The 11,269-nt window shown below is 63.1% G+C and overlaps 1 protein-coding gene across 1 annotated transcript; it reads left to right on the plus strand.

The window, feature by feature from the left end:
• Positions 1-5,642: 5,642 nt before the first annotated feature.
• On the plus strand, positions 5,643-6,628 carry MSRB1 (methionine sulfoxide reductase B1; the record flags this gene model as incomplete). Its single annotated transcript, XM_082016042.1, has 3 exons — positions 5,643-5,697; positions 6,285-6,427; positions 6,548-6,628. The coding sequence occupies 3 exons, from the start codon at positions 5,643-5,645 to the stop codon at positions 6,626-6,628; spliced, it is 279 nt and encodes a 92-aa protein (XP_081872168.1).
• Between the last annotated feature and the right edge of the window lie 4,641 nt (positions 6,629-11,269).

An 11,269-nucleotide genomic window follows, 5' to 3' on the forward strand; every position in this document is an offset into this window, starting at 1 on the left:
GGGCTCAGCCAGGCCTGGGGGGGCCGCGGGAGGTCGGCCAGGAGCATCCCCCCAGGCTGGGGCGAGGGGGGAGGCTTTGTGTCCCCGTCGGCGGTGAAAAGCACCCCGCAGCCGTCCCAGCCGCTGCCGTTCTCCCTGGTGCCACTGGGACGGGGCATTAGCCCGTCAGTGTCCCCACGCCAAGGCGAGCCTGGGGACGCTGCCAGGGTTGGAGAGGCATCCGCCGCCGCCACAGCCTGGTCTGCCATCGCTCGCATCGCCAACGGTGCCGGTGCTGCCGAGGGAACGGGAGGAGCAGCTCAGCTCCGTGCCACCTCAAGGAACAGCCTGTACATGTCCCGGTCCTGCTTTCCCCATCAGCATCGCCGTGAGCCACTGAGCAGGAGAGGGGTGCCCCCGGGGACCCCGTCACCGTGGGCCAGGTGCCCACCAGCCTATTTCGCGGTGCCCTTGGGGCCACAGAGCTGCCAGCAGATGGGAGGTTCATGGCTCTCCCTGCGCTTCCCGGCAGGGACGGGATAGAGAAGGCACATGGTAGGATGAGCTCAAGGATGGCACACGGGAAACCGCTTGCATAACGAGGATAAACCTCAGCCAGGCAATTAGCAACGGGGCCTTCGAGAACCCGGCACCGTGAGCCAGGGCTGCAGCAAAACAAGGGGGATTTTCCTGCACCAGGACATTACACTGGTCCCAGTGCAAGGGTGGGGGCGGTGAGGAGGGATGCAGCGCCAGCGGGCAGGACTCTGTCTCCTCTAAATGTTTCTTGCTTAACCGACAGTGGTTTGGCCCTTGCTTAATGCATGAACCTGAAAAGAAACAAGCCCGAGCTGTGTCCCCGGTTCAGCAGGAGGATGCTCTGGAAGCAGGGGGCCAGTAATCTCTGTTTTTACTGGAAGGGCACAAAAGTTTCCCTAACACATAAAGTTTCTGTAGCCCTGAGGGTGTTCCCAGCCATGGCAACGTGTCGTCCCATCCCCAACCGCGATCCCTCCATCACTGCACTCCTGCCAAGGCAATGGGGCTGACCCCGCTCGTGAGCTGTGCCCGCTGCGTGGTTTTGGGAGGGAGGATGGAGGCTGCAGGACGGGCTGTGCAGGGCCACCACGAGGCTGAGCCCCGCACCCAGCGGGTTCATGGGGTGCTCGAGCTCCGCCACTGCCCCCTTCCCCTCGCAGCAGCCCTGCGGCCGGAGCGGGGACGCCGGCCCGGGGCAGCCGGGGTTGAGCAGGACCCTGCCGCCGGCGGTGCTGCCCCTCGGGCTGCTTTACACCCGGCATCCGCGGCGCCCTGGATCTTCACAGCACTTCACTGCCATGAATTAATTACAGGCTGTGCCGCAGCTGCCTCCAGCGCTGTTTATATAATCCCACTTTTCGCAGCTTTCGCTTTGCTTCTGATTTACAGGAGCCACTTGTTAACCCCAAATAATCCACGTGTGATTACCCCGGTGATACCCAGCACCCGGCAGAAACCCTGGCCGTGGGGCTGGCGCCATCCAGCCCGCAGGCAGGTCTGCCGGCCCTGCTGGCACCCCCGGCAGACGGAGCACTCAGGGGCACCGCACAAAGCACCAAAACGGGGAGAGAGCAGAGGACAACGAGCGGCAGAGCTGGGCCTGAGAAAGGACCCCTTCCCCGATGCCGCAGGGGCCCAAACACCTCCCACCCAAGCACGGCAGGTGGGGGGCAGCTGGGACCCCCACTTGCTCCTCATCATGCAGGTTTCCCAGTGGCCCCGTGCCACAGCCACCCCCAGTATCCCCAGTGCTGCTCACCACCCTCCCCAGCCCTCGGCCGTGCCTACCAGAAAGCCCCGGGGCTGGTCCTAGGCTGGTCCTGCCCGGCCGCCGCTCCCCATCCCTGCCGGGTTAGGGGGATGCCGTCTCCCCTGAGCTTGGCGAGGGCTCGGCGCTCCGCTCCGCCCTGCCTGGCGTTTCGTTACCACCACTCTGGTATTCGTGGGCTTTAAAACCTAAGGGAAAAAAAAAAAAAAGAAAAAAAAAAGATGACTGTTTCCTGAGAGACCATTAGCACAGTGGAAGACGGAGATAATAATAGCCTGGGTTTGTATGGGAGTTTTCATCTGGCAGGGACGTCGAGTACAGCGGGGGCTATAGATAAGCTGCTGCCACCTCTGGGGAGCGTGGGTGGCCGGGGGGGTGGGGAGCATCACGGATGGACCCTGCTGAGTGCCACGGCTGGATCACCAGCACCCCGAGATGGAGGGTCCACACAGAGCAGCCCTGGCGAAGGCTTTGCTGCTGGCTCAGGGTTTGGAGAGCAAATACTGAGCCCAGAAGTGCTCCTGGAGCCGGCTCCTCGGTGCCAGATCCAACCCATCTTCCAGCCCAGAGCTTGACCCCAGCCTGTGACCACGGGGGCATGCAGGGTGGGAGAATCTCTTTGCTCTTTATAGGAAAAATCGAATATGAAGGTCTTCACAAACATTTTCATCCAATGCTGGGGGGTAGCTGGGTGGGCACGGCCGGATGATGGATGGACTTGGTGCTTGGGACAGGCGGCCACAAAGGTCACACCTCTGCAAAGCCTCGGGAGCCGCAAGTGCCCCAGATCCCTAACGACTGCTGACCCCCCTCGCTGCCCTTGAAAACACCGAAGCCATAAACATCAGCAAGCCTCTCCGCCAGACCCAGACTCCAAATTTCCGCTCCTTGCTCTCAGCTCTGCTTCACATCCAGGGCTTGGACTTGACCTGACACAGAGACAAGCTGAAGCCAGGACTGGGCTGTTGTTTTCGAGCATCTTCCCCCAAAACACTCCCTTTAGATGCCCGAGGCAGCAGGAGCCGCCGCGGCACAGCTCGGCGCGGTGCACCCCGGCATTAGCTCACCCCAGGGCGCAATACCTACCAACCGCTTGGAAAGAGAAAGTTTCCCCCGACCGGGCTCTGCCCCATCAGTGCCCTGAGCCGCTCACTCCCAGGTGGGCACTGCCCGGCTGGTGTTTGCTTTTGTTGTGAGATCAGGGAGAGCTAATTGAAAAATTAATTTCCAGCAGCCCTCTCCAGTTAACGGGAGGTGCCGGTGGCCGGGGGCGGAGGGCTGGTGCTGCTGGCGGGGACGGCAGCACAGCTCTGTCCGGGCGCAGAGGAGGCTTTCATCACCCGGCCAAACGAGCTGGAAATCCCTCATCTAATTATCTCCACAATATACCATTACAGATAACCAGCTCTGGTTATTAGCCCTGTAACTGGAGAGTGCTCTGTGTTATTCTGTGATTAAGGAGCGCAGGGCTTTGAAGAAAGTCTCGCTGCAACCTCAAGACATAACTTTGGGCAATGGGTAGGGCAGCGCGGGATCCCAGCTCCATCTTCTGCTCACGCTTCCACATCGCGTTGCTCCTTCTTCAGGGGGTTTACTGGTGGATACTGGAGCGGATTTCAGGCTGCTGCGGGAGCGAGGAGCCGGGCAGGCTTCCGCATAACTCCGGGGTGGTTGTGCCTGCTGGGATGCTCAGAGCCGGTCAGCCTCAGCACCCAGCCCCAGCTCCCAGTCTGGTCCCCCACTGACCCCCTCCCAAAGCCTGCCCACCACCCTGTGCTGTCCCAGGGTCGAGCTCAGCCTTTCCACTGCTACGGACGTTGCTTCGCCCCTGTGTCTCAGCCGTCCCCGTCCGCTGCCCGTCTCTCCCCATACCTCCCTGCACAGAGGCTTCTGCTGATGCCGAGAGCAGCTACGAACTCGGGGCAGCCACCTCGGCGCGAACGGAGCCTGAGCCACCCCGAGAGCCTCACACCCCTCGTGGCGTGGCCCTGGCAGCTCGCAGGAGAGCTCTCAGCCCTGGTGTCATCAGGACACAACCCTGGGGAAGGCCCGGGCCAGTTCACCCATCTCTTTCATTAGCACAGGCACGGCTTCGCCTTCTGGAAAGGCTTTCCGGTGTAGCAGCAGCCGTCCGGGTGGATGATGCTGCTGAGACGCAGAGTCCGGGCGGCTGCTGCGACTCCTTCCACGGGCTGAAAACCTGCGCCCCAAAGGTGTACGCGGCCCTTGAGTCTATTTGGAGCCTTTCCCGACACCCTGCTCACCCGATCTCGGTGGATCATAAGGAAGGTGCTTTCCAATCAGCACGTCACCCGTTCTCCGTGCGGTGACACGGCGCGTCCTCGGCTCCCCGTCGCCCCGTGGTGCTGCAGTAAGAGCCTTTTCCCCCCTGCCACGAATCGTCAATCCCCGGCCTGGAGCGGGGAGCTCAGCCTGCCCGAGATGAAAGCCTGACCTAATTCAAACCGGCAGCATCCAGCGGGCAGGAGCACCGCCAGCGCTGGCCCCACGCCGGGGTTTCCACGCTGGGCACAGCCCGGGGCTGAGCTCCTGCTGATGGACACGCACTGGGAGCAGGGACCCGTCCGAGCGCTTTGCCGTGGGCCGCAGGGCCGGCTCCATGGGACAGTCCCCGGCTTTCGTCCGAAGGGCTCTGGCATTTTTGCTTTTGCACCAAGGAAGGCGCAATTTCCATGGGAGCCCACTGGATGAGGACTCATCCAAGGGTCTTCAGGTAAAACTAGGGAAGAAAAGACTTGTGGTGCCTGGTTTTTTGGAAGGAAAAGGAAGCCACACGCAGCTTGTCCGCTCCCAGAGCCTGCCAAGGAGCCGGCTGCCCGTGGTTCACCTTCCCAGCCCTTACCTTGCTGCATGCCGGGCTGCTGCCACCTCCTCCAGGAGCCCCACGCACCCCACGAAGGGACACAGCTCACCTCCCCACGGGTGACCCCTGGCTCTGCGCTCCTGGGGTGGTGGGACGGGTGGTCCCCACCTGCTGAGGCCCTGGCGTGCGCGTGCGGGGGGACCCTGCGGCTTGTCCCAAGAGCTGCCCAACCTCCACCGCCCGCTCCCGCCGCGCAGGTACCTGGGACAGACGGGAGGGCCCGGTGCCGCCGGGGAACGGTCGGTCCCGGTGCTGGAGAAGGACGAGCGGTCCCGGTGCCGCCGGGGAGAAGCGGTGTTGGTGCCGGGAGGGGAAGATGACAGGAGGCTCAGTCCCGGGGCTGGACCGGACCCTGTGCCGGGGAAGGACAGCCGGTGCCGGTGCTGAAGGAGGCCGGCCGGTCCTGGTGGCGGGATCCAAGGACTGATGCCGGTGCCGGGGGTGAAGAGCCGATGCTGGAGGCGGAGGGTCCGTCCTCGTCCCGGTGTCGGGTGCGGCTGACCGGTGCCGGGCTGGAGCTCGCCCCGCTCCAGCCGGCGGTGCCGGACCCTCCCCAGGACCGTGCCGGGTCCCCGCTCCGCTCCGCCCTGCGCCGCGCCGCTCCGCACCGCCCCGCGCCCCCCCCGCGCATCCCCGCAGCCCAGCGGGGCGGCCCCCACCGCCTCCTCCTCACCCGGGAGGCCTTGGCGGAGGCCGCGGGGCCCGGCCTTGCCCACGGTGGCCGGGGCGGGGAGCGGCGCGGGGCGGAGCAGGACCCCCCCCGGGTACCGGGACCCCCCCCCGGTACCGACTGCCCCGCAGCGCCCCCTGCCGGCCGCGGGGCGGTGCCTCACGGCGGAGGGGGCGGAGCCGGGGCGGGCGGAGCCGGGGCGGGGCCGGGGCCGGGGCCGGGGCCGGGGCCGGGGCGGGGCCGGGGCGGGGCCGGGGCGGGGCCGGGGCGGGCGGAGCCGGGCCGGGGCGGCGGGCGCAGCCATGTCGTTCTGCTCCTTCCTCGGGGGCGAGGTGTTCAAGGACCACTTCCAGCCGGGTGAGCGGGGCCGGGGGCGCGGGGTGGCGAGGCGGGGTGGGGCCTCTCCGTGGGATCTGTAGGTTCCCTGTGGGAAGTTCCGCGTGGGGCGGGCAGGAAGGCTGAATTCCGCGGGGGGGGGGGGGGGATGTGTGCGTGTTCTTCCTGGGCGGCGTCGTCCACTCGTGGGGACCGGGCTGGGGGTCCCTCTCTAGGGTCTTTGTTGGAAGGTCCCCCCCGTGGTGGGGGGCGGAGATCCTGCCTGCACAGGTGGGGCTGGGGGGGGGGGGCGGGGGGGCCCTGCAGGGGCGCCTTGGAGGGATCCTGTCCCGCGGGGCTGGGCTGTAGAGGAGCCCTTATAGGGGATGCGGGTCCTGCCCCACGTCCCAAAAGCTCCCGCTCCCCTGCCTGGCCCTGGGAGTCTGGCAGCAGCTGGCAGTGGCCCACGCGGGCGAAGTCCAGCACGGGTGGGCGTGCCGTGTCGCCCTGCTGACGTGTCCCCACCGCTGTCCCCCCCCCGATCCCCGGCAGTCGCTGCTGGGAGCCGGCTGGGGAGCGGGGCCGGGGGGCTGCCCCAGCACTGACCCCTCTCCTGCCGCCCTCCCCAGGCATCTACGTCTGTGCCAAGTGCGGCCATGAGCTGTTCTCCAGCCGCGCGAAGTACGAGCACTCGTCCCCGTGGCCAGCCTTCACCGAGACGCTCCACGAGGACAGCGTGTCCAAGCGCGAGGAGCGGCCGGAGGCCTTAAAGGTCCCGATTCTGAAACCCTTGGGAAGTGGCAGAAAAACCTCCAACCCACGGGCTTTTTTTTCATGAGCCCGTCTACTGGGAAAGGCCGCCTGCTCTCAAACCCTCTCCTTGCATTTCTAGGTGTCTTGTGGCAAGTGTGGCAACGGGCTCGGCCACGAATTCCTCAACGATGGGCCGAAGAGGGGGCAGTCCCGCTTCTGAATTTTCAGCAGCTCGCTGAAGTTCGTCCCGAAAGGTACAGGCTGTGGCTTGGCAGCTGTTTCAGCCCGTGTAGTTATTTTTGGGGAAGCTGCTGATAGCCGGGCCACGCTGTGGTGCAATGCGCGGCTTTCGGCGGGGCGTAAGCTGGCCGTTTGGATAAGCCAAGGAGCCACTTGCATCCTAAATAAATCTCACACGCGTCAGTCTGCTCAGCTGGCAGCTTGGCCGGGGCTCCCTGGCCTCCCGCGGTGAAACGCGGCGTGTGCTGGAGCTGCCGGACGTGGCCGCAGGTCTCCGCGTGTCCGAGGGGCGGCTGAGCGTTGGGGGGTTTCTGCTGGTGGTGCAAAGCGAGGGCAGGGAGCTCCCGCAGTGGCATGAATGGGGCTGGGGGCATCTGCTGGTTCCCTCGGGGAAGTCAGGTGGGAGCTCTGGAAATTGCAGCTGCCCTCCGGGTAGGGAGTGGGTCTGTGGGGAAGGGCAGGGCTTCTTGCAGTTGTGGTTGTCGTGCTGTTTGCTTCCTCCGAGTCAGAAAAGGGCTTTGGGAGGCCAAGTTCAGGGCCACACGCCTGCCACGACCTTCTGTCCTGCTTCTCGGACTGCAATGGCTGGGAGATGTTAGCTGCACGTAGCAAAATAATTGTATAAAAGGGGCTGGGGGTTCTGGAGCAAGAAACACGAGCCCTGATCTTTCCTTCCCCTCTTTTAGGCAAAGCAGACAAGGACCTGAAGGAGGATTAAGCGAGCTGCTCGACTTGGCACACTGCTCTTGGGCTGATCCTGCGTTCACACCTTGGGGTGCACTGTCTGGTCAAGGGGGCACCAGGAGCAAGAGAAACCCCAAAGAAGCTCCTGGTTTCCCTGGGCCGGTTCCCCCAGGGCTGCTCCGCTTCGGGGTGCTGGGAGGAGCATGGGGGGGGCGAGGGGAAAATGGGGTTGCTGAAGCTCTGCGCTTGCCGGGTGGTGGGTTGTTACGACCTGTGCCTGAGGGTGTTTCATGTGATTTGGGGTGATGCAAAGGCTACAGCTCTTCATTTTACCCATCCCCACCCCCTCCCCAACTGTTCTCCCCAGCATCCTCGCCTCCGCCGGTAGCAGCTACACCCGAGTCCTCCCGGTTTTGCGCGTCAGAGCAGCACGCGTGCCCGCGGTCCCGCCTCGGCTGAGCTCTGGGGCGGTTTTGCTGTTGACTTCAGCCCAGCCAGGACGCTCTCCAGATCACAGCCAGGAGGGGCCGATTCTGACGTGGCACCGATGCAGTCCAGAGTCGCTCCGCTGGCATGTCCAGGGAGTAACGCTGGATTAGCTGAGGTCAGAGTCTGGGTTAATCTCTGGTGCTATTCTGGGCTGGGATCATGGTATGAATTGCCCTATATAAACCCCTCCAGGGTGCTAGGGCAAGGATGATTTATGATCCCACTAGACACCATCCAGGTATTTTATCCCCTTTCCCATCTTGCACACCGTAGAGACAGTTCTAGATTTCCTCTGGCCTCAATTCTGACTTGGCCTTACACCAGCTTTATCGCTGTGCTCTAAACCCCGGTGGCACTAACGGTTCCTCCTTGCTGTACGCTGGTGTAAGGAGGCCAGAATGGGGCTCACTGGCTCCACTTCGCACAACTCGGGCTTTAGGAATCGCATCTGCATTCCCCCTGCGCGTGGAAGGGCTGTGACGCCGATTTCTCCTTAATTCAGCATCTGCTCTGTGGCCTTCCCTCCCTGGCGCAGAAATCAAATCCCCCTCTTTGAAATCAAGACGCGAGGATTTTTGAAAATGGCAAAACCTTTTGCTGACCGCTGGGTCCGGTGGTTTGGTGAGGCTGCGGTGCCGGCGCTGTTACGGTGCAGCTGCGCTTAGGGGCATGCCAGAAGCTTTTCTCTGCACGCGTTTTGCCTCAATCCCACCGTTACGAGGGCACCGATAAAAAGTGCAACGCGCCAGCTCACTACCTGAAGCTCGCTGCTGGTCTTGTACCTCTTGCAATACTGAAAATAAAGCACTGATTCACTGTGGTGGAGAAATAACCTTTTAGAAAGCGCCGGTGATGGCACCCTGGTGCCTTGCGCATCTACCGCAGGATTCCTTCGCTGCTCGGCTCGCCCGGTGTTGGTGGCAAGGGTGGGGAGGCTGCGCCGGCGGTGGGACGCGTGCGGTGCAGGCACAAAGCCCTGGCCAGAAGGCTGAGAGCGGATTTCATCTGGAGCCTCCGTCTCCGGCCGCAGACCTGCCGACCCCGGGTGCGGGCACGCGCCGGCTCGCGTCCAGCGTGCTCTCGCAACCCAAAGGGTTGGCCTGGGGTCGGCGCGTGCGGTTTAATCCTGTGTCTGTTACACCCACCCTGGGTTTTGCCATGTGAAAGGGAGATGCTGATGCCTTGGAGGCCTTTGGGCATTCCCGGGGTCAAAACTGCCATTGGGGAAGGTTTCCTTTCCGCTCCGGTTGGCATTTTTGCCCAACTGAAGCTGGTTTTAGCTTGTTTCGTAGCGTGTTCGTGATACTGTCTAGGCTGGCAGGATTGTCTGGGCTGAAGGGATCTGAGTTTTAGCGGTGTCTCATGATAATTTCCTCGCACGAAGCTGCCTGCAAGACCGGAAGCTACAACCCTTCTCTGCCTTCCAGAGGTTTCTTCACCCCGGCAGGGTTGGATACCGGGTTCGTGGAGGCTGGAGGCTTGAGCTGGGCTTTGCCTGACTCCAGTTCCCTCCTCCAAGGGCATAAATTCCGCTCTGGAATTTAATCTCGTCTCCCTCCTCCCCTGCCGCTGACTCGTGCCCCGTGGCATCGCCCTCGCTGCCTTCCCCGTGCGCGGGTCGACCTTCGGCTCTAATTACTAATCGGGTTCCAGCTGCTTTTCGACCGATTAATCCCCTGATCCGCTGCTTTGCCCCTGGGCTGGCGACCGCCGCGCGAGCCCCTTTGCTCCCCACCCTGGAGCACGGCAGGACCACCCATCCCAGGGACGCCGCCTGCCCCGCTGCCCCTCGCCCGCAGCACTGGGGAGGAAGGTATTTTTTGGGGCGGATCCCCCTGAGGTGCTGCGGTGGAAGGAAACCTCCCCGGCAGTGCCAGCGGCGAGGGGACGGCGATGATTCCTTCCACCCGTGGGCTGTCCGGCACCGTGTGCCACGCGGGACGCGGCCACGCTTCCACGCTGCCTTGCAGTTCGTGGACGCAGGCACGGGAGGGTGCAAGTGCTTTTCCTAACCCTTCCCCAGGCCTTGCAGGGGGGAAGGAGGAGGCTGGCGTGGGCGTGGGAGCGGCCTCGCCTTCCTGTGGGTCCAGAAGGAAAATTACCCGGAGCCAAAAAACTCGGGATGGTTTAAACCAGGGATGAGAGGTTTTCTCGGAACTCTGGCTGGAGCCGCTGACGCCGGCAGGAGTTTTGGCAGGGGCACTGGCAGCGCCCGGTGCTGAGGGTGCAGGATGTGACCCCGCAGGGGCAGCTCTCGCCCCCGTCCCTTCCCGGCTCCGCGGCGGGTGCGCGGCACGGGAGGAAACGCACCCGAGCATCCAACAGCCCTTCCCTCGCTCTGCGGCACCGGGCATCCCCGTCGCCGACGCTGGGCTGCAGCCAGCCCTTCCCCTCTGCCATTCATCCTCATTTTATTATTAACCTAATGACAATTCTGGCTTAATAAGAGGATTTTGCTTAGTTGGGCAAAAGTGGCCCCACATCAGCGACGCGGGTTTAATGACAGAAATTGAATTACGTTACCAGGCCGACTCAAACTTCCCTGGTTGTTTAAAAAATCATTAATTTCCTCTACCGTAGCCTCCAGCTGACCTCGCTTTTTAATTTTTTAATTTTTTTATTGCATGCCAAGAAGAGGACTTGCCTCTTTGACCCTCCTCGGGATGGCTCCAGTGGTCGGCAAAGCGGCCAGAGCACAGCGATATTTAGATTAATTCTCCTAATAAAGACAACAAGCCCTACAGAAATTGCGTTACGCGAGGAAAAAGAAAATGACCTGGAGGCATGAGGAAGCTCTAATTACCGTTATTCCTCGGAGCCGGCGGCGCGGGCGGCGCGAGCCGGCTGGCCAGGCGGTCCTCCGGCTGCTTTTACCTGAAATTTTGACTCGCGTTGCAAGCGGGCTGCCGCGCCCCGCAGGGATGGCTCCTTCTTTTCTATTTCTGGAGTTCTGTTTCGTTTTACCCTCCGACCAACGGTTTTTCCCATCCCGGCTGGGGCCGCGGGCTCCCCCGTGCCGCAGGTCCGCGGCGGGGCGGCACGCCGAGGGCGGGAGGGTGCACCCACATGCGCCGAGAGCCCGAAGCAGCGCTTTCGGGGTTTTAGACATTGGGGCATCCTTTGGGGCGGGGGCCACTGCCTGGTTTGGGGTGCCCTTGAACGGGCTGGTCCCGGCAAACGGGCACCTTTGGTCCCGGCCACAGCCCTGCGCCGCGCCAGGGTCCCGTCCTGGCGATGGGCTCTGGAGCACCTCTTTGCTCGAAAGGGTTACGGGAGCAATTTTGGGGGCAATAAGGGCCAGAGCTGGTTTTGTGTCAGTTACAGAAAATTAATTTTTGGTAATTAAAAAACCACTACACACCTCTGATTTCGCCGAGCCGCGGGGGGCTGCCAGCAGGCGAGGTGCCGGCTCGCCCGCTCCGTGCCGGGGAGCTCACCTGTCCCTCAG

This window comes from Phaethon aethereus (genome assembly GCF_964289735.1).
Source record: "Phaethon aethereus genome assembly, contig: HAP1_SCAFFOLD_713, whole genome shotgun sequence".
Classification (NCBI taxonomy): domain Eukaryota; kingdom Metazoa; phylum Chordata; class Aves; order Phaethontiformes; family Phaethontidae; genus Phaethon; species Phaethon aethereus.